We start from the raw sequence: 23,705 nt of genomic DNA on the forward strand, positions 1-23,705 counted from the left end.
GAACTCCCTGGGGTAGGGTAGTTCTCCCCACTCTTCAGCTGGAGGGGACACGTGTTAGACCTGGCACCTTGGCGTGAGTCTCCCTTCCACTTTTTTGTCGCTGTGCCTCATGTGTTTTGCTGGTGTTAGCTGCTCAGAGCATTGTGCCACTGCCAACCAGTGCCACAGTGCAAGTGCTCCCTATTTAAAATGTATATGTTGGTTGGATTCCAATATTGGATTATTTGGTTTACTGTAAGACCCCAGTAAAGTGCACTAGGAGTGCCCAGGGCTTGTAAATACAAATGCTGCTGGTGGGCTTGCAGCACTGGTTGTGCCACCCACAGAAGCGGCCTGGTAAAATGTATCTAAGGTCTGCCATTGCAGAACCTGTGTGCAGTCTGGTACTGTCATGCTGACTGGGCAAGTGCACACACTTACCAGTCCCTAAACCTTCCCTTAACTTCATATCAGTAACCCCTATGGTAGGCCCAAGGGCAGGGTGCATTGTAAGCATAAGGTAGGACAAGCTCTGATGTGTGTGGCATGTCCTAATAGTGAATTACAGCCATTTTCGTTTTTCACTATTGTAAGGCTACCTGTTCTCCATAGGCCAGAATGGGCTGTTAGAATTGTTAAATTCTCTGATCCTAACAGACCCAGGGAACATGGTAGAAATTCGACTTTAGTATGCCTGAACTCAGAATAATAAGATACATCTTTTAGCAAAGTTTATTTTAATATTCTGTGTTTGCAAATGCCACTTTTAGAAAGTTGGCATTTGCTTGCCGGACCATTTCAGCCTGCCTCTGCTATGATGTGTATCTGCCTGTCTGGTTATGTGAGTGACAGGAAGATTGGCAGTCAGATGGGTGGGAGGAGTACACCTGGGCTCTAAATAGGGTTGTGCTCTGCTACCACAGTGCTGGCTCCACCTCCTGCGGAGCGGCTGATGTCTCTGCCCTGCACCCTGAATAGAAAGGCAGAGTCATGTCAACAGAGTGCTCAAGAACTGGTTTGGACTGGGCAAAGGCCCCTCAACCCAAGAGGAACAAAGGAATTAGGGGTATAAGTATTGGGACCCTGCTCCCAAGAAATTAGATCCTGCTGAAACAAGAAGAACCTCTGCCAGAAGAGAAGGAACTGGGAAAGCTGTAGGAGGAGTACTGTCCCTGACCTGGGGGATTGGCCTGCAGTGGTTGCCTTGCTGCTGAAGGAGAGGAGAAAGACTACTAAAGACTTTGCTTCAACTTGTGCTTTGAAAAGATCTCCAAGGGCTTGAATTGAGCTTGCCCCCTGAATGAAGTCCCAGGACCAGTGGACTTCACCCCCAGCTCCCCAGAGTCTTTTGGAAGTGCCTGCTGCTGTTGTTGGGTCTTCTGAGGGACTGCGTGTCGCAAGGAGCTGGAAGCGCGACGCAAGGAAGAGAAGCATGCAGCCGTCGGAGCCGCTGTCGTCGCATCTCGCAAAGTGTGTCGCCGCTGCAGCCTCGCATCGAACGGACGCGTCTTGCATCATTCCGGAAGGGTCTCGCAACGCCGAAGAAGCGTGTCGCCATCGCAGCCATCGTAGCTGTCGCATTGCACCGCATCGAGAGAAGAGTCTCGCATCGAGGAGGAAGCGTGTCGCCATCGCAGCCATTGTAGTTGTCGCATTGCACCGCAACCAGAAAAGCGCCTCGCATCCACGGAGAAGTGTGCCGCCGTCGGAGCCGCTGTCGTCGCATCTCGCAGAAGGGGTGTCGCCGCTGCAGCATCACATCGAGCGGAAGCGTCTAGCAACGTCGGAGAAGAGTGCCGCTGCCAAGGCCGCTGTCGTCGCATCTCGTCAAGGGTGACGCCACTGTAGCTGTCGCATCGAGTCGAGTCTTCTCGCAACATCGGAGAAGCGTAACACATCTGGAAGATCCCGTCTTTATTTCTTTTGCACCAAGAACTTCAACGCATCTGCATCGCTGCAACACTTTCGTTGCCCTGCGTGTCGCATCTAAGGTACATTGACTTAAAGTGTCGCATTTAAGAACTTAAGAGAAACTAAGCAATCTTCTACCAACTAAGCAACCGTATTGTGTATTTTTAATCGTTTAATGGTCTTGTGATAATCCTATATAAAGAATCCTTATTTTTAATATAAATACCTGTGTGGTGTCCATTTGTAGTGTTGTCACTTGGTTACTGTATGTGTTCACAAATGCTTAACCTATAACGCTCTGAGATAAGCCTTGTCTGCTCGCGCCAAGCTACCTAGAGGGTGAGCAGGGGTTGTTTTTGGAGTCTAACCCCTTACCCTGCCAAAGGAAAGGTTCCCTGATTGTCACAAGTACCTACCTGTGCCAACCAGAGAACCCGGATTCTAACAGGAAACCTAGCAAACCTATACATTTTTGAAAACTAGACACCCATGGGAATCCAGGAAGGGGTGACTTGACTGCCTCCCACAGGTTCTGTTACCAAGAATCCCTTGCAAACCTAAAAAATTGTCAAAAAAAACACATTTTCCCCACATTTCTGTGGTGGAAAGTTCTGGAATCTGCGTGGATCCACTAATTTCCACCCACCCCGCATTCCCCAAAGTCTTATGAGAAAAATGGTACCTCACTTGTGTGGGTCGGCCTAGTGCCCGCGACAGGAAACTGCACAAAACGCAACGTCATCACATCTCAATTTTGCAGTGAAAAATAACCCTTTTTTGGCAAAGTTCCTAGCTGTAGTTTTTTAACCCTAGCTCTGCCGGCACCTTGGGAAACTTAGCAAACCTATACATTTTTGAAAACTAGAAACCCATGGGAATCCAGGATGGGGTGACTTGACTGCCTCCCACCAGGTTCTGTTACCCAGAATCCCTTGCAAACCTAAAAAATTGTCCAAAAAAACTGATTTTCCCCACATTTCTGTGGTGGAAAGTTCTGGAATCTGCGTGGATCCACAAATTTACACCCACCCGGAGTTTCCCAAAGTCTTACGAGAAAAATGGTACCTCACTTGTGTTGGTCGGCCTAGTGCCTGCTACAGGAAACGGCACAAAACGCAACATGGTCACACCTCAATTTCGCAGTGAAAAATGACCCTTTTTTGGCAAAGTGCCTAGCTGTAGTTTTTGAACCCTAGGTCTGCCGTCACCTAAGGAAACATACCAAACCTACACATTTCTGAAAAGTAGACACCCGGGGGCTTCCAGGGAGGTATGGCTTGTGTGGATCCCCCAACGTTTCCTTACCCAGAATCCCTTGCAAACCTCAATTTTAGCTGAAAAAAACACTTTGTGTGGGAAAGTGTGGCATCACCGGGCTCACACAAATTTCCTACCACCCAGGGTTCCCTCAGACCTCCCGATAAAAATGTTGCCTCACTTGTGTGGGAGGCCCAAGTACGCGCGACAGGCAAGGGCCCAAAACGTAGTGAGGCAACATCAAAATTGCCTATCTCAAAACCACTTGGTTTTGCAAGGGGGGGTCACCTGGGTTTTTGGCCCCGTGCTCAGCGGCCATCTAGGGAAACCTACCAAACCCACACATTTCTGAAAACTAAACACCCTGGGGCTTCCAAGGAGGATTGGCTTGCATGGATCCCCCAACATTTTCTTACCCAGAATCCCCTGCAAACCTCAATTTTGGCTGGAAAAAAAATCACTTTTTCAGACATTTTTGTGTGGAAAAGTGTGGCATCACCAGGCTCACACAAATGTCCTACCACCCAGCGTTCCTCCAGGTCTCGCGACAGGGAAGGGCCCAAAACATTTTTTGATAGGCAATATTGATGTTGCCTCAAAATGTTTTGTGTACTTGCCTGTCGCGGGCACTTGTTAGGATTCACAAGAGAGACATCACCATGTACGCCCATGGGTTTACGACAATATCTACAGTTGGTAGGTTATTCTTAGATGGAATGTGCACCTTGGCAGAGAGACTAAAAAGTCAAAGATTCCTGCACAGCCATCTATTCCTCAAACACACACACATACTGGCTGGATTTGGCACGAGGGTGAATGATGGTTCAGTATATAAAATTTTATTAACAAGAGATTTCACAAAAATGAAATGCACTGTCAATAATTAAATGGACAAAAAAATGAACCAGTGACTCGTAGCTCGTGAGCTGGTAAGCCATGGCAAGGCAACAACCGCTTTAAAGGCCAGTCACACACCTTTGATACGTGATACACACAAGACCATTCACACCACCAGGAATGAAACCAACACATTACAACATTCACAAAAAGGGACAAGGCACGCCCTGCTTCAGAAAGAAAAAAATATATATATTACTGCACAGCCATCTAATCCTCAAGCACACACACATACTGGTTGGATTTGGCACGAGAGTGAGTGATGGTTCAGTATGTACAATTGTATTAGCAAGTGATTTCACAAAAATGAAATGCACTGTTAATAATTGAAAGGGCGAGAAACTGAACCACTGACTCACAGCTCGTGAGCTGTAAAGCCACGACAAGGCACCAACCTCTGTACAGGCCATTCATGCACCTTTCATACGTGTGAGACATACACATAAAACAATTCACACCGCCAGCCGCGGGCCCAGCACATTACAACACTCACCCCAGCAGACAGCTCCATTCAAGGGCCCATCACTTTCACACTCCCACATTCCTGACACAGTAACCACACAAGCTGATGGATTGCGTGGAGTGGCGCTCAGCTAGCAGTGTGTGTAGTGACCAGCAGCAAGTCACTACTCACACAACGCAAGCCGAGCGCCAGTCCAAGCACACCGCTAGCCAAGCGCCAATCCACGTACACCGCCAGCTACGTGCCAGTCCACGTACACTGCCAGCCAAGCGCCAGTCCACGCACACCGCCAGCCAAGCGCCAGTCCACAAACACCGCCAGTCAAGCACCAATCCATGCACACCCCCAGCCAAGCGCCAATCCACGCACACCGCCAGCCAAGCGCCAGTCCACGCACACCGCCAGCCAAGTGCCAGTCCATGCACACCGCCAGCCAAGCACCAGTCCACGCACACCGCCAGCCAAGCGCCAGCCTACACACACCGCCATCACATTGAGGATTTTGTTATACAAAAAAAAACCTTAAACAAATTGCAAATAGATACAAATCTTCTTACACAAAATCTGAAACTAAATACATTGCACTAATGCCACCCTTGAAACACAATAAAAAATGTTAAACGATATAGGCCAGGCAGTTCACTTTACCAGTCATGGATGCTCCCAAAAATTCTTATGCGTGTGGTACGATTTAAAACAAGCAGACACACACAGTCCAGGGTTAGAAGGACAGTCGGGGCAGTACATACGAGTCTCCTTCCGCACACCTCTTCGCCAACGGACTCTACATCTCCTAGCGGGAAAGTCTTTTGAGGTAGTGGGAGGAATGTATTCAGGAAAGTGGCGATCTTTCAATCTAGCCACATCCTCCACCACTCCAACTCTAGGAACACTTGCCTGTTCCACTAGAACAAGGCTGCTTATTACAGACTCCTGAAACTTAGCAAAAGTCATCTTTGACTCAGGACAAGAATCCTTGAACAGAACAAAAGCATTAAAGGTTGCCAAGTGGAAAAGATGGATAGCCAACTTCATATACCAAATGCAAGCCTTACGAAGAGCAGCGTAAGGTTCCAACCTCTGATCTACTCTGTCAACACCACCCATGTGCCTATTATAGTCTAAAATACACACAGGTTTGTGCACTTCAGCAACCTGACCCCAAACAGTCACAGGTGCAATGCTTTCATCATGGATGGTAGTCAGCATGTAGACATCTCTCCTGTATAAAAACTTCACAGCTAGAAGCTCCTCGCAACGCAACACACTGCACTGTCCCCACACAAGTTTTTGACAAACAAGTTCTTTTGGGAAACCTTTACGGTTAGAGCGGATTGTGCCACAAGCAACAGTGCCCACTTTGGCCAATTCCCTGAACAACCGCACACCAGTGTAGAAGTTATCTACATATAAATGGGGGGTTAATGCTGGATTCCTTACCGGTGTACACCCTGAATGACCCATTGTCTCGGGTTGTGGTTCTGTACTGAAGTCAATATGTAGATTTATAGACCATTACGTTACGGATTAAGCCCTGAATATCCAATTCTAGGTCAGGAACTGTATGCAATTTAATAATGACAGAGGGGGTGAGCTCTGATGAGATACGGAACATCCTAGTCACATGTGATGTAGAATCATTATACAACCATATCCCTCAAGATGAAGGAGTAGAGGTGATTGAGAAATGTCTGAGAAAAGTGGGAGGAGATACTGTACTATCTACATGTATTGTTGAGCTAGCCAACACCACCTTAAAGAGAAACTACTTTATGTTTAATAAAGATTTTTTTTGAACAAATAAAAGTAATGGCGATGGGGGCTTGTTTCACTTCAAATGTGGCTAATCTCTATGTGGGTGAATTTGAGAGGAAAATAATTCATGATACAAGCAACTCCTTTCCGGAAAATATCAGGTGCTGGAACGATATATTGATGATCTCTTCCTGTTATGGCATGGTAGAGAATGATCTAAGAGAATCTACCACATGGCTAAGTGACTAGAGTTTGGAGTTGAAGTTCACAACTAATTAAAAATATATATTATCAAAGATAATCTATCAAGCAAGGGTACCCTATATGCTACACTTTATAAGAAACCCACTGACATCAATTCTCTGTAGAGGTAGAAAAGCCACCATTCCCGCCTGATTTGCGATAACGCATCCTTAGGGAAATTCCTGTGATTAGGCAGGAGTTGTTATATGAAGGAGGATTACTTCGGTGAATCAGACGTACTCAAACTTTTGGAGAAGGGGTATCCTAAATTTTTTTTTCGTATTGTGGTGTATGTGATGAAATGTCCTTGTCATGCACAGCATGTAGTTAAGACAACACAAATGCTGAAACAATGCATTGGCCAACAAATTCCCCTTATAAAGTGCAAGATTGAAGGTTCCCCACTAGTTCAACTCTTTGTGGAACATGGACGGACTGAGAACATCTTCTGGCAATGTTTGGAGGCTGTGACCTTGGCCAATAGTGGTGTTGATATTTTCACCCTACTATAGATGAAATAGTGCAATTGGATGGACCGTCTGGATAGTAATACACGTAGACTGAATGATCTGAATGATATGCATAGATTGTTGGCTCTGCATCACAGAGAAAACTTTTGGAGACTGGCAGAAACATGGAACAATGAGACATATGGTGACATGAGCGGTTTAATAGACTCTGTTCTGGGTAAGGGTGCGGTTTACACACACTATACTGAAAATCTATATATGTTCCCCGTTATCTTTGAAAATTAAAATTAAGTAGAAATAATGTACACTGCCCATTGTTAGGCAGTCATATTGAGTAGCTTGGTGTGAACATGTGTAGTAGAAATTATATATACTACGATCAAAGTATTGAGTAGATGTTCTTACTGGGCTGCATCTTGGGAGCAATATACTGATTGGCTGCAGCTTATCTGATTTAGGATTACTCCATGGCATAACAAAGGGTTTCGAGGCTTGTTGATATGATTTACTCAGAGTGGAGGGTTTCCCTATTTGAATGTGATGCACCGGGGTAAATTGCTAGACAAGGACTTAATTCTTACCCCCACACCAGAATTAGAGCACACATAAAGTCGAATATGAAGATCCGTTAAGGGCTTGAGATTGTTGGCTCTTTTCATGGTTGCTTTTATTGATAGTTATTTGGGTGCTTTAGAAGATTCCGTTATTCAGGGGCTTATGCAGTGATTACAGCTACCACCGTTACTGCCGACCAAGTTCGGCAGTCTCATATTTATGATACTTGGGCTGATAAACCGGGAGCATCTGCCATGTCTATTCTGATTTTCAGAGTGATAGTGGCATTGAAGAGATACAAAGATGGTGAGTGTAGGGTGTAGTGAGTGGTGGCCTGGTTGTCAACCAGTTTTACTACCGGGCTATGCACAGCTTGGGTCATGGGAGTTTGATATATACTTCAGTTGCATTTTTTAGATTTAACCTGCCGAATGTGCTGCTTTGGCAGGAAGCATCCTGAGAAAGAGAATTTGAGAGTATATTGCTTAAGTAAGATTTAATACTTTCTTGAGCGACCAAGTTGGTGATTTTCGGGACACTATCTGCACTGTGTGAGAATGGATTACTTAGTTGGTTGTGATAGCAACGGGAGGCACTTAATGAAGTGAAACACTACTTGGAGAATAAGGCACACCCAAGTCCTGCATTTTGTAAGTGTTTATGGCATTATCATACACTTGAACCATTGGCGGTGCTTAGATGATGAAAGCAGGTTACTAGAGCCCATTTTGGGGTTCACGCTTAACCATGAAGATGGCTCAGAATAGTATTGGTATACTACATGGTAATTGATAATTTTGGTCCTACCACAGCTGTGAGGACTTTCAGGGGATGAATTCGGGAGGTACCCTGACACTCGCAAACTAGGTGGGGAGTAGAGTGATTCAGCAGGAATGTTTTGTATCCTTGAGAATTTTTCTCTTCTTTCTATGCAGTTGTGTTAGTCAGGTGACAATGTACAGAGGAAACCCGTAGTCATTCTAGGTCGAAAAAAACCTTTTTATTTGCTTAACGACTATATATTGCCTGGAAATATTGTAGAAATATTGACTAATCTCTGTTTCAAATAATTTTAAGTTAATGTTCAACCATAGTGGCTTGTACAGTGTCTTGTTATATGTGTTTTGTAATATGTTCACGAATAGAGCTCTGTGCTATCTGCACTATGATCACATTGTACATTTCACACCTTGCTCTGGATAAGGTTTAGAAAGAAGTTGTGTAAACAGAAAATAGAGTGCCGTGCAGTTATTACTAATTATTTTCATTATTGAATCAGGACTGATATGGCCAATTGAATTGGCACCTCAGATACACATGAGGTTCCACTGTGAAATGAGTCGCAGCAGACATTTGTTGCTTTATACTACATATATAATGGCCAGTCCCAACACCAGCTGCAAAAGAAGGAGGGTTATGCGTAGGGCTAGCTATCCCATCATGTAAAAAAATCCTAGCTACAGAAACAGCAACCAAAAGACAAAGAGACATCCCAGCCTTGTGGGAAAGCGGAATCTCCTTCACGGAGAGCTATGATGCCCTGTGATGGAAACCAGAGATCCCTGGAAGCCACAAAGCCTATACACCTGCTTTCGACCAAGACATCAGCATCGGGACATGAATGTGAGGACCATGTAAGAGGCAGGCAAGACAGCCCAAGTGGCAGCGGACATTAAAAAATACAACTATGCCCTGCTTGGCATCAGTGAGACCAGATGGGCACAGTCTGGACAGAAAAGACTGGCTCTAGGAGGAATGTTGGTGTGTTCTGGACACGAGTAAGAGAACACCCCACATACTCAGGGAGTAGCATTGATGCCAACACCAGCTGAGCTCTGATTGGACGGGAAGCCCATGGACCCAGAATCATCACAGAGACCTTCTCAGCAAAAACAAAGAGGAGTAACATGAATGATATTCAGTGCTATACACCTACAAATAACAGTAAAGAAGAGGAAAAAGAACAGTTTACAACAGACCCTAGTCCATCCTAGAGAAATGCTTGAGAGAGACATCACCATACTGATGGGGGACCCCAATGCCAAGATTGGAAGTCACAACACCAGGTGCGAATAAGTCATTGCCAACCATAGCTTTGACAATATGAACGAGAATGGTGAAAGGCTCGCAGGTCTCAGTGCCCAAACAGTAGGGTGATAGACGGTAGTGTATTCCCAAACAAAAGAATACACACTGCAGTGTGGGTGTCACCAGACCATTTAACAGAGAATCAGATCAACCATGTCTGCATTGCCAAGAAGTTCCAAAGTTTCCTTCAGGATGTGAGAGTGATGAGAGGAGCGGGCGTGGAATCAGAACATCACCTTATCGTGGCCAGGTTAACGATGAAGAAAGCATGGCTGGAACATACAAACGCCAGTGATATAACACCACCCTCTTCAAAGATGTACATAAATTGAGTGACTACTCAGTCATCCTCAGTAACAAGTTTCAAGTCCTGCAAGAACTAGAGGATGACGGAGACCCATTAAAAAGTCAGTGGGAGAAGATCAAAGAACAGTGACATCAACCTGCCAAGAAGTACTGGGTCCAAGAAAGAAAGAAAGCTGCAGTCAACACCAGCTGAAGAAGAGCAGAAAAAACAAAATCTAGGCGAATACACTAAAACCCACAGGAAGCAAAGAGAAGCTTGAGTGCAGACAAGCAAAGATTCCTCAATAGTCTTCCCACAGAAGCCCAGGAAGCAGCAAGGCATGGAAACTTGCAAGAACTCTATGACATAACAAGGAAATTCTCCAGCAGACACAGTGAGTCATAAAGACCTGTTAAGGACTGAGCTGGGAAGACTATTAACGGTAACGAAGGCCAACAACGAAGATGGGTGGAGCACTTTGAAGACCTGCTGAACTAGCCTGTGCCGCAGTCTCCACCAAACATACTGTCAGCTAACTGCAGAAGACCAACCAAGGAAGAAATATGGCAAACCATCAAACATCTGAGAAATGGGAAGGCAGCAGGGCCTGACAATATTTCTGCAGAGGAACTGAGAGCAGACATTGAAACATCAGTAGACATGCTCTTGAGGGAAAGGTGCCATCAGACTGAAAAGAAGGATATCTCATCAAGAGTCCCAAGGACGGTGACCTGAGTAACTACACAAACTACAGACGGATAGCTTTTCTAGGCAAAGTGGTAAACAGAGTTATACTGAACAGCAAGCTGACATCCGCAAAGATAAAAACTGCACAAACTAGACTGCAACATTGCTCATTATCATTGAACAGTCGAAGAAATGGAACTCCCCCCTATATGTCAACTTCAACTATGAGAAGGGATTCAACAGCGTGATCAAAGAGACCATTTGGAAACTCCTCCACCACTACAGTGTGCCAGATAAACTTGTAAGAAACATCAGGAACTCTTACGAGGGAATGACCTGTAAGATTATCCATGGAGGACCGGATTCATCCAAGGTTGTTTGCTCTCACCTTTTTTCTTCCTGCTGGCCACAGACTGGATCATGAAGACATCCACAACAAGTAAAAGAAATGGGATCCAGTGGACATCTTGGTCATAAGCTTGATGACCTGGACTTTGCAGATGACCTAGCCCTACATTTCCATACCCATCTGCAGATGCAAGAGAAGACCAACAATGTAGCACCCCCATAAGCACAACTTGACCTCAACATACACAGGGGAAAAACCAAAATCCTGAAGGCAAACATGGCTAGCATAACTGCAGTCACGCTTGCAGGCTACGCACTGGAAGAGGGTTGAAACCTTCACCTACCTGGGCAGTTTCATAGAAAAGCAGGGCAGCACAGATGTCGACATCAAGGAAAGAATCGGCAAAGCAAGGGCTGCCTTCATTCAGCCAAAGAAGATCTGACACTCCAAGGACCCAACACTGCAAACGAAAATCAGGCTTTTTAACACCAACGTAAATCCGGTCCTTATGTATGGAGTAGAAACTTGGACGATAACAGTGACCATCAGCAACAAAGTCCAGACCTTCATTAACATCTGTCTGAGGAAAATCCACTGGCCAAACACAATCAGTAACAATGAACTATGGCACCAGATTTTTCAACACCCTGCTTATGAAGAAATCATAAGAGACTTGTGCTGGATAGGTCACACAATCTGCAAGCCCGCATCAAACACCACCAAGCTAGACCAAACCTGGAACAATAAAGAGAAAAGGAAAAGAGGAATGCCAAGAAACATCTGGCATTGAGGCCTCAAGGCTGATGGCAAGGATATGGGTTACACCTGGAGTCAAACAGAAAACATAGCAAACAGAAATAAATTCACAGTTTTATGTACCTCCCATTCTTTATCGGCCATCATGTAGCCTATTCCTTATGTTGGTCTTTTTTCTCTTTATACAGATATTCTATCTTGAGATACCATAGTGGGATTGTTTTTATCCATACTTCCCTACTTATGTAATGCCGTAGAGGATAATTTCCCTACCTAGGCGATCATGGCTTTAGGTTTCCATATCAGATGAATGAGGAACCTTCTCTGATAGTGGGTCATTTATAAATATTTATTTAAATCTTGCTCTTTTCTTTTGGCTGTTTCTACTTTATTCTGATCCACATCACTTTTTCTTTATGATGGATTTATTCCCTTTTATTACAACAGTTTCCTCCTTCACAGGGTGTTATTGCGTTGGTTACTATTACACACCCCATGATTTATGGTGGAGTCCCATTACACACTAGCACTTAGGTGATTTTCTCCTCCTATGCCCGCATATTTAGCTAGGTTATTTATTCCATGCCTTTCACTTTTCAGACCAGTTGTTGTGAAGATTGTTGTGAGCCCCCTGCCATGTGCACAGTTCTTCTGAATATATCTTGAGTGGATGGCTTTCTGCCACAGATAAAATTTTCACAGACAGCGCCCTGATGAAGCCTGTTGATATCGATTGTACTTCCGAAATGCACGTCGGCGCATTTCTGTTCATCTGATCTAATACATGCTATACCTGTACCATTCTTGTTGTACTATAACTTATCACAATGAGTAACAATTTTTTTTTTTTTTTTTCTTTTTTTTTTTTTTTTTTTTTTGTCCTCATCTCACCTATAAACTGTTTGCAGGGCATAACTGGTCGGTTTAATGATGGGGCGCCCTCCGACCACCTGCACTTGTTTAGGTTATCCAACCAATCCCTTTATATCGTCCGGGATTTAGGTGTTAATCATAGGACCATGGTTTTTATTGACCCTTAACATCGGCAACAGGGGATCAGCAGAGTCTCAATTCCTGACCCATACGTATAAAGGGTGCCCACAATGTAGGGGGGCCAGAGCTGGTGCTCAAAGATTCTAATCGGGCCATAGCAAGTGCGGATTTTAACCAGTCCTCGATTTTCGGAGGAAGGGGGTCCTTCCATCTTAGACAGATCTCCCTTCGGGCCAACAAAATCAGACATAGTAACAGCCCTCTATCGGATTGAGCCATACTAGCAGTGGACACCTGATCATTAGCAAAGAAAATCAGAGAGCCGTTCAACAGAATGTCAATTCCAAAGGACATACATAAATATCTGCACACCCCTTCCCAGTATGATCCTAATTTGGGACAATCAAAAAAGATATGTATGTCATTGGCTTTAGGGAGCAAGCACCTGGGACACCTTGGTTCAGGGTTGGGGGCGAATTTCGAGATCTTCTCCGGAGTATAGTAGATTCGGTTGGTGACAAAAAAATGATTTTTCTTCAGACTAGCTGATTTGGTGTATTTATAAAGCAGGGTCACGGAGGGTTCCAAGAGGTTCCCGATATCGGCTTCAAATGGAGAATTGTTCCAAGCTGACACCTGTTGGGGGATACCGACATCATCCGCGTTGATCAGTAGCCTATACCATATGGAGATCTCCTTTTTCCGATGCTGAATGTTTTTTAATGCAGCTTCAACCTCTCCATTCCCCCTTAAATTCTCCTTTTCTGTTTCAAACCAGGATTTTAGTTGGATAAACTTAAATCTTGAAAACCCCATACCAATTCTTGCTTTCAATACCTCCCAAGGATGAATGCCATTTTCATCCCCCAACTCAGACCAGATCTCAACCCCAGCTCTTTTAATTGGAAGGGCCAAACTGTCCTGGAGGCAAGGGGGAGTCCCCGGGGAGTCCCAAATCGGTGCCTGATCGGAGTAGTAGCCTATCCCACATCTAGAGCGAATAAAATACCAGACCTCCAAAGCATTTTTGATCACCTTCAGCCTTACTCGTTTAAAAAATTTTGGTGAACCAAACTTATAGAGAAACCCGACTCTGTTTCCACAGCATTCTGAGTTAACCAACTCTCCCAACAGCCTTCCCCAAGAACATGCAGTCGGTTCTACTAGGAGCATCCTAATGGCCTTAAACTGAAAGGCGACCAGGTAGCACTGTATATCTGGGAGAGCCAATCCCCCTTTGGCTAGGCGACGTCTTAGTTTTTTCCAGGAGAGCCTAACCCCTTTCTCACCCCAGATAAAGCTCCCGATTTTACTTTGCGCCTTCGAGATAAAGTGTTTAGGAAAACCTAGAGGTATTGCATTAAATAAGTAGGTTAATTTCGGGAGGATTGTCATTTTGACTAGATTCACCTTCCCAAAGATGGTCAAAGGGAGGTTCCTCCACCTAGCAAATAACTGATCAATTTCCTTTATTGTTTTTTCTATATTGATAGATGGGATTTTTTCAAGATCTTTTACGATAACAATACCAAGATATTTAAATTTTTTGCTGGTGGCCCCACTCCACTGATCTATGTTCCAGCACATTACCTCCGTCTTCGCGGAGTTAGCTAAATATCCAGAGATTGCCCCAAACTCTTCCAGTAGAGCCCCAACCTTTGGCAGTAATATCTCGGGGTTATCTGTGTAGATAATTATATCGTCCGCATATAATGCGATTTTAGAACGATATTGCTGAGTCTTGAACGGGGTTATAGTCTCATCTAATCTTATAGCCTGAGCGAGAGGTTCAATATAAAGATCGAACAATAAAGGGGAGATAGGACAGCCCTGCCTAGTCCCTCTTTGAATATTAAAACTAGGGGTAAGTTCGCCGTTGATGAGGATTCTAGCTGAGGCATCCTGGTAGCACCTTTTCAAAGTGTGTATAAAAATTGGGCCAAATCCCATCTCCTCCAGCACCTCCCAAAGATAAGCCCAACATACCCTGTCGAAGGCCTTGGCGGCATCTAACGCGACCACCGCCAAGGGTTCGAGTCTAGAAATCGCCAGATCAATGTTCCCAATAAGTAACTGGGTTTGTTCCTGAATGTGTCTCCCAGTAATGAACCCTTTCTGATCTGCATTGACCAATCCCGGGGCTAATTTTCCCAATCTCCCTGCCAAAATGCCCATGAAGATTTTATAATCTGCATTTAGCAGGGAGATTGGGCGATAAGAATCCGCTCTAGCTGGATCCTTCCCTGGCTTAAGAATCAAAACAATGATAGCCTCCCTCCATGAATTAGGGACAAGGCCTGTTGGGCTGTAAATTGAATGGAACAAAGAACCCAGAACCGGAATGACTTCCTCGGAGAGGGATTTATACACTTCATTTGGGAGGGCGTCAATACCGGAGGCTTTACCATTTTTGGAGATCTTTATTTGGGTTCTTATTTCCTGCAACGTGATTGGGGAATCAAGGAGGTCTTTATTAGCCTGTGTTAGCGTGGGGAGGGATTTTGAGCTTAGCCACCCGCGGATTTGTTGTTTGGAGGGGGATAAATTCTCCCCGTAAAGATCTGCAAATAGAGAAAGTATGGTGTTTTGGATGTCACCGGCATCTGTGGATCTATCCCCTCGGTTATTTATCACCAGCTCGGCTATATCATTCTTCGAGCGTTCGGATCTCGCTTTCCACGCCAAAAGAGCCCCAGCCCTCTCTCCATACTCATAGTTCTCCATTTTACTCCTTTCCCATTGCTTCTTACACTTCTCTTCTAAAATACCCCTGTATCTTTGTCTTGCTTGTTCAAGTTCAAGATTTATCTGCAACACCCCTTGTCCGTCTGAGGATTTTAATAGCCTCGAATGCTCGACTTCTAGCAGTCTGATCTTTTCTTCGCCCGCCTTCAACGCACTCCCTTCAGAGCGATTTTTGAAACATATAAGATTATGAAATCGACCTCTCAGTGTAGCCTTGAAGGCGTCCCATACTACCTCGATGGCTGCTGAACCTATATTGGTGTCAAAGAATTCCAGAGAGGACGTTTTTATAGCCTGAATTAGGTCTGAGTCATCTAACCTCCTCCTGCTGAGAGTCCATCTCAATTGAGATTTTATTAATAATTTTTTGAAGGAACAGAAAACGGGGGAATGGTCCGAGAGGTGGCTAGGAAGGATAGATACATCAGAATCCTTTCCAAGTAGAGACTTGCTGGCTAATAAATAGTCGATCCTAGAGGAATGATGAAATCTCTTGCTGTAGAAGGTATATCCAGCCCTGTCACCTTTCGTGACCCTCCACACATCGACCAAGCCGAGATCATGGATCAGATTTTTCATTGCCCGTCTGACAAGGGGGGTTGAGATGGAACGCACCTGATTCGACCGGTCCAGAGTAGGATCTAATAGGGCATTGAAATCACCTCCAACAATTATTGGGGGAGCCACCAGCATAAGCTTAGATTGTAGCTTGACAATATAAGAAGGGTCATCAATATTCGGCCCATAGAATGAGGCGCACGTCAAAACAGTCCCCCGAAAGTCCAACTCCACTATCACCCATCTCCCTGATTGATCCGTCTGGATGGATTTAACTGAGCAGGTTAGTCCCCGTTTAACTAGGACGGCCACCCCACGGCTATTCATACATTGATTCGAGACGCCAAAGGTTTTTATCCAGGGTGCCCCTGAAAATAGTTTATTCGACTCCCCTGTGGTTAGGTGGGTCTCCTGTAGGAGGCAAACCCAAGCTTCTGAAAGCTCCAGGTATTTCATAATCAGCCTTTGCCTCCTGATACATCGTAGCCCATTTACATTCCAGGAAAGAAGACCCAAACCGGCCTGATCAATAGTTACATTTGCCATCCATATTCATCGCCCTCCCGCATTGATGTCATACTGAAAGTTGATTCCCAAAAGTGAGATGAGGTTATTTTGTTTTTTTTATTTTTATTTTTATTTTTATTCCTTACCCACCCGTAGTGCCCCCCTCCCCCTGGATCCCACCCCTTCCACAGCCCCGTGCGTGCCCCTAATCCCTTGAGGAACCCTCCCTTAAAGATGGGTGAACCCATTAGGTCACGCTCACCTCGGGTTTAAGAAAGAAAAAGAGAAAATAATGTACTGGAGAAAAAGATTGGAGGCAGGATAAGAAAAAGAGGGTGTTACAAAGGATATACTATCCTGTGGAGAGGCCCTCGCTTATTTAGATGAAAAACCTCATTTTGCCTGCTCTGCCCCCCTTAATCCAACCATGAAGCGGTCTACTTCTTCGACTGTGTGGAATAGGTGCATCTGATTGTTGTGCATGATGCGCAACTGAGCCGGAAATTTTAATTGTACCTTAACACCCAGAGACCTCAATTCCTCCATTCTACTGCCCATTTCCCACTGCCTTGTAGCCGTTATGTGAGAAATGTCAGACCTTATTTGAAAGGTAAATGAATCCGAACCATTTGGGGAAAAAGTTAAGGAACCCTCCTTGAGACCAAGTGATAAAACTAGATCTTTTACTGAATATGAGAGGAAGTTGACCAAAATCTTCCGGGGTTTGTCTTTTCGGATTTTTCCTGTAGGGGTCCCGGTGAATTCTTTGGATTTCTGACATCAAATCGATGTCAGACTGATCTTTCAGAACAGTCCCCTTTAAGATTGAGATGACAAACCCCTTTAAGTCTGAACCTTCCAAGTTCTCGGGAATATTGAGGAGCCTTAGGTTATTCTTCCTTGAGTGATTTTCCAACCTTTCGATGTCGTCTTTCAGAACCTTTTGTTGTAAGGCTAACTTCCCTACTTCCTTTGCGGCCTCACTTATGTTTTCTTTAATGCCAGGTATTTCTGCTTCGAGAAGGTCCGTCCTTGCTACCACCTCGTCGAGCCTCTGGGCCAGAGCCTCACAAGAAGCCTTGATCGCCGCCTGATTGGCTTCGGAAACAGAGAACCTCCCCGCGAGCTCTGCCTGGTTTAGTTCTGAGACCTTAAATCCACTAAGCATCTCCTTCTTCATGGTGATTAATATATCCGACAGAGATCGCACTTCGGAGCCCTCTGCTGCTTCCGAGTTTCCCGCTATGAGACACCGAGGGGGCGCTTTTGTTAAAGAATTTCCGGGGGGATCCTTAAACGGTGCAAGTTCTTCCTCATCCTGTAGTCCCAAAACGTTGAACCGATTGGAGAGGGTTACATCCTGTTGAGGGGCCTTGAGCACTGGGGAGTCAGTTGGAGACCCGGTGGGCCGCTTAGTGGATTGCTTAGCCCCCCTTTGTTTGCATTGAGAAAATGGAGTCACGGGGGAGGAAGTTCCCCCGTCGCTTACAGCTAATTTCAGTTTAGACTGTTTAGACTTGGTTTTTACCTTAGAGAAAAACCCCTCCGTATCTTCAAGGGTCTCTTCCGTAGTTTGATTGGGTTCCAGTGTGGTAGCCATGACTCTATAGTAGGTTTTTAATGAGGGGGTGATTTTTGAGGTAAGTGCGGGTTTCTTTTTTACTCTAATTTTAGTTTTGAAAACTCCTCTCTGTTTTAATTCCTCCTCCTCTTCGTCGCTCTCCCCGAATCTAGCCCCAGACCTCCTTAACTTTGCTTTAGTTAAGTTAATAATGGATGTCTTTTTTTGGGTTGCAGAGACGTATGTAGCCTCTAGATTCCGCTGAGAGTAAGCAGCTCTTGTTCTTAGAGTATAGCGACCCACTCTAGGAGGAGAAACAATACCATTTGTATAACTAGCTTCATTCACCTCCATACACTTACTCAGAATGTCAATGCCACCTCCCCAGAACGCCGGGACCGAGCCCACCAAGCTTAAAACTCCGTTGTTGCGCCTTACCGGAGACTCAACCCCCACTGGTGCTTGAATTACACCTCTATTTTCTTCTGCAGGATGACATGCAGCTCTCGCCTTTGATATCTCAGCTGCCTGCTTTCGATAGGGACCCTGCTGTTGCTCCGGCGTCACCGCTGCTTGTGCTGACACTGCCCCCGAGATCCGGAACCAAAGGCAGGCAAGGACCCGGCGCCTACGGAGCCTCGCTGCCTCCTCCCATCTCCAGCCGAAAGACTGACTGCTGAGGCCCATCGAGTCCGGGCGATCGGAACAGAGGGAGACTTGCCATAAACAGCACGCGCATCAGCAGGGAAAGAAAAACAGCTCACCGGACCCCGGAATGCCTCTCCTACCTCCCTTCTTTCCTCCTCATCCCGTGAAGACCCGAGGTGAGTGCGGCCGCGACCGTTAGCTGCCGGCCGCCATGTTCCTCCCTCCATTACACACTAGCACTTAGGTGATTTTCTCCTCCTATGCCCGCATATTTAGCTAGGTTATTTATTCCATGCCTTTCACTTTTCAGACCAGTTGTTGTGAAGATTGTTGTGAGCCCCCTGCCATGTGCACAGTTCTTCTGAATATATCTTGAGTGGATGGCTTTCTGCCACAGATAAAATTTTCACAGACAGCGCCCTGATGAAGCCTGTTGATATCGATTGTACTTCCGAAATGCACGTCGGCGCATTTCTGTTCATCTGATCTAATACATGCTATACCTGTACCATTCTTGTTGTACTATAACTGTTATCACAATGAGTAACAATTTTTAGAACCCGTTTGACTTCTTTTGCTTTTGGATGTTTGTTATGTAATCATTGTTACGTAATTTTTTTATATGTTTTCTGTTTTAATTCTTCTGCAAATGGTCATGTGTTTTTTGTGCTGTATTTAGATTGAATATTTGTATTGTCCATATTTTCATGTGGTGCTCACTAATTATGTATATTTAGATGTCAAGGTAATATCACAACAATATGTGCTATGGCTCTTTATTTGAAAAAAAAAAAGGGATACAAATATTTTTGTACTTAAAATGAATACATTTCAAACTCAACTGGTCTGACTTATGGCTTTTGTACACCATAAACGTACTGTTCTTGGTATATGAAGATCTGGAGAAGTATTTATTTCTGTTTGCTATGTGTATTTTTACCTGCCTTCTTCTCCAAACATATCCAGTCAGTCAGGGGCCCTCTATGTACTTTTGAACTTACACCTGGAGTCAGACTGAAAGAAAAGTCCAGGACAGAGATGGGTGGAAAGTCCTGGTTGATGCCTATACCCTAGCGAGGTAGTAGGCATAAATAAGTAATATGTTTACCCTAGTACTTGTCGGCAGATAGGACTGTCCTTGTTGTACTTATGTACCCAATCAAAGGTTAGCACCTATTAAATGTAATACGTTTCCCCATGTTAACCAGTGGGAGAACTAGGCCTTTACAGTAGTGAAAAACAAATGTAGGGCTTTTTCCACCTCCTGGACATGTTGAGTTTACACCAACATCCTGTTTCTTAAATACAGTGCACCCTGCCCTATGGGGCTTCAGAGCCTACATTAGGGGTGAATTATATGTATTCAAAAGTAAGCATTAGGCCTGGCAAATGGTTTATTTTGCTAGGCCAAAATAGCAGTTTAAAACTGCACTTTCAAATATTTTACCTAACTGCAGGAGGGGAATCCTAGCACTTATCAAGGTGTGTCTGTTAAAATTGAAGCATTCTACTATCAGAAGATGAAAATTCCACTTTTTGTGATGTAGTCTAATTGGCGCCTTAGAACCACACATCACTAAGCCCTGATGAATTTCCACAGTTTCATGTATAGGAATGAGAGGTGTGGGCTGGTTTTGTGATTTAAAATGAAGAACATTTTTGAAGAAATCAATATGGACTAAAATTAATTTTTTTGGTTCACCTCTTTCTTTTTCAACATAAAACTGCATTACAGGCTGCAGTGGTAGACCTGTGATAAGTTATAAAGTGCTGCTTTAGTGGGTGACACTATGATTGCCGCCGGCCTACTAGTAGCATTCAATTTACAGGCACTGGGTATCATGTGGTACCATAAACTCAGGACGTATAAGTAAATTAAATGTGCCAATTAGGTGTAGGCCAATTTCACCAGGTTTTAGGGAGCGAGCACAAGCACTGGTTAGCAGTTATAAAGTGGCAGATTCATAATGCCAACAAAAACGAATACAGAAAGCAGGAGTAATGAATGCAAAAAGTTTAGGGGAAGCCCACATCAAGGATATAAGGTCTAGCAATTAGTTTTTGACTGAAATTACCCCTTTCTGAATTCCATAGTTTGTCTACTTTTCAGAAATGTATAGCTCATTAGGTTTAATAATAGGTTTCACATCTATTTCCACTACAAACTGCAAGTAGACGGAAACCACAAAAAATAAAAAAAAAGTCCACTCTCACTTAAAAAGAAATGCACACTGCCTGTATTAGAAATCTGGGAAGAGGCTGATTTTAGCACAGGAAACGGTGTGTTAGTATTAGAAAGAAAAACCCTACACTTTGTTGCACAGCAACTTTACCCAAAATTTTTTAAAAAAACATGTTTCAATAGTTTAGCTTATTTTCTTGGTTCCCTTCAGGGAAATCCACGAAATCTGGGTAACCTATAAACACCCTACATGTGGGAAAACACACAATTTCGGCCAATATACGTTTTGTGGAAAAAAACAAATATGCCCTAAGCATAAAAACAGATGTCTCAGCATAGAATGAAGGTGAGGGGGGCAAATTATTAATCAGGATGGTTGAGCAGTTAAGAGGTTAAATTTGAACTAAGAAAACCTTAATGCCATAATTACCAAAACGCTTGTCCTTACTTATGCTTGTTTGTTGAATTATCAAAGTGCTTTTGCTAAGAGAAGCTCAAAGCTGTTTCACTAATGCGGTGTAGGAAACCAGTGACCATGTATGTTGCTGTTGAACACTGTTTCAGCGGCAGCTAGCGGGGAACGGGGGTGGCGAGGTACGGGAAGGAGGGTGAAAAACAAAACAAAAAAAAACACTTACCTCTTCGGCCGGCCTCGCCTCTCCTCCGCTTCCTTGTTGACGTCCCAGAACGAAGGCAGGAACTGGAAACACACACATGCTCCCTCCCATAAGCCAGTCACAACGCTGCAATGCAGCGCTGAGCTCAGACGGGGAATAGGAGCTTGGGCATCTTCCACACCAGGCTGTGTAATACTGCCTGGTGGGGAACATGCAAAGTGCGCATGACTGTTTGGCTGGCCCAAGAAGTTATCATTTTATTTTTTTATTATTTATTTTTCCACTTCTTTGAAAGCAGTGGAGCGACGCTTCTCTGCCTTAGCGGAGGAGCCTCCCCTGCATCGTTTTCTCGCGAAAATCAGGGATCCCGGGTCTAACACGTGCCCAATGCAAACTGTACAATTTTGTCTGTAACATGAAATTAACAAACATTCCAGATTGATATTGTAATTTTCAAAGCATCCTTTAAACAGCGGATGAGACTTAAAATTCACATAAAGAAAACCATGTACATAAACAAGTACATGTGAATGGTTCACTCATAAGGACATACTGCTATATGCTCAAATACCCTTAGTCCATGTCTATACTGTGCCTAAAACGGGAATACAAATACAGCAAACTAAATGAAATAATGGACTTAAACGTTGTAAACAAATTAAAGCGTCATGGTTGTGCCAAAAAACATCTGTTTTGAACAGAACATTGTACCTGTTTCCCATCACTGCCGAATGGAGTGCTGAATAAATTTGTGGCGACTTCGTGTATAATAATTTCACCACTTGTTGAGCCAGAAGCGATACAGCGACCATTTCCATTAAACTTTACACAGGTTACATCACCGCTGTGCTTCTACAAACAAGAAGTTCACAGTGAGATACAAAGTATGAAGGGCTCTTAAAAGACACGCTTCTTTACATGCTGTAAACAATGCCCTTTTGAGCCTTAAACAGGAAGTTTAACTTCTTACCTGATGGGAACGATAAAGTGTTCTAGTTTTTAACTCCCAGATATTGACAATATTTTCAACTCCTCCACTTACAAGATATTGAGATTTTTTATCCAAATGTATTATGGTCTGGCTTTCCTGAAGAACAAAAATCAAACATGGATTACTTGGGATACATTCAACGTAATTTTTTAATACCTGCCTAGGCATCAACCCAGACCTCGATGTGAATAATGAAGATTCTTCATTCTCCGGAGGATTTGGAAGCCCAGAAACTACTTACGCCTGTACACTTCGGGACGCTGGTTACTTATATTGTGCACAAGTTCAAGGGTGCTGCAGGTCACCCATCACATCCATTTAGAGAAAAAACTGTAGTGGGTGTATTTCCAAGAATGTATTCTATTGTCCTCTCATCTTCATATAGTTGGTCTGTATGAACATTTACTCGTTTCTCCCCTACGTTTGCTAACATGGCACTGACCCCTCCTCCCTTAAATCTAAACTGTGGTCTTCTGTTCCAGTTCGTACACTGCGTTGTTCGGCTGATAACCTTATGATCATCCCTAGGATTTCTAGGGTTAGAGCCTAGGTCGCAAGCCTGTTCTTTGGAATAAGCTGCCTTAGGAAAGAGAGAAATTATACAGTATTGAAGAAAAAATTAAAGGATGCTCTCTTCCCATAGGCCATCTGGGGCATATTATGTATTTTCATTGTTTGCGCCCGGTGCACCTTTTAAAAGGTGCGCAGGGTGCAAACAATGAAAACACGCCCCTATTACGTTGAATGCACTGTCCCAGGGCAGCCGCTAATTTGCGCTGCCCCGAGGCAGCGCATTCATGTGAAAACACGAAGTGGATGCTTGCAGCCGCTTCGCAATTTCACAGCGCAGGTGGCAACCCACCTGCACTTTTGAAGGGGATTAGAGATCCCCTTGCAGGCGGGTTCAGTCAGTGACTGCATCCGCCTGCAAGGGGATGTCTGGGAGGTTCATAGGACCCCCTCTCCCCCCTTCAGAGGGCTGCTCTCTGGGGGCACACTCACAGTGCGCCACCTAGAAGTTGACGCACAGTGCGTCATCCCCTGAGGGCTTCTTGGCATCTGCGCCTGCAATATGGCGCGGGTGCAGAGGCAAAGAAATTCCCTCATTTGCATTGGGCACGTGTTAGACCCAGGATCCCTGGTTGGCTGAGGTAGGTACCTTAGGCCTAGTAGGGACCCGCGTTCCAACATCAGGGAAAGGAAGGTC

At 44.4% G+C, this 23,705-nt stretch overlaps 1 protein-coding gene across 5 annotated transcripts in view; it reads right to left on the minus strand.

Moving 5' to 3' along the window:
* Positions 1-23,705, minus strand: part of LOC146855888 (protein NEDD1-like) — a 544,173-nt gene that overhangs the window by 386,908 nt on the left and 133,560 nt on the right. For all 5 annotated transcript variants that reach the window (XM_085650677.1, XM_085650673.1, XM_085650675.1 and 2 more), the window contains exons 4-5: positions 22,478-22,594; positions 22,219-22,359 (exon numbers count right to left, since the gene is read on the minus strand). In XM_085650677.1, the coding sequence (XP_085506803.1) occupies positions 22,219-22,359; positions 22,478-22,594 (258 nt within the window). The remainder of the gene's footprint in view (positions 1-22,218; positions 22,360-22,477; positions 22,595-23,705) is intronic.

The sequence above is a fragment of the Triturus cristatus genome, chromosome 4_1 (genome assembly GCF_964204655.1).
Source record: "Triturus cristatus chromosome 4_1, aTriCri1.1, whole genome shotgun sequence".
Taxonomy (NCBI): Eukaryota; Metazoa; Chordata; class Amphibia; order Caudata; family Salamandridae; genus Triturus; species Triturus cristatus.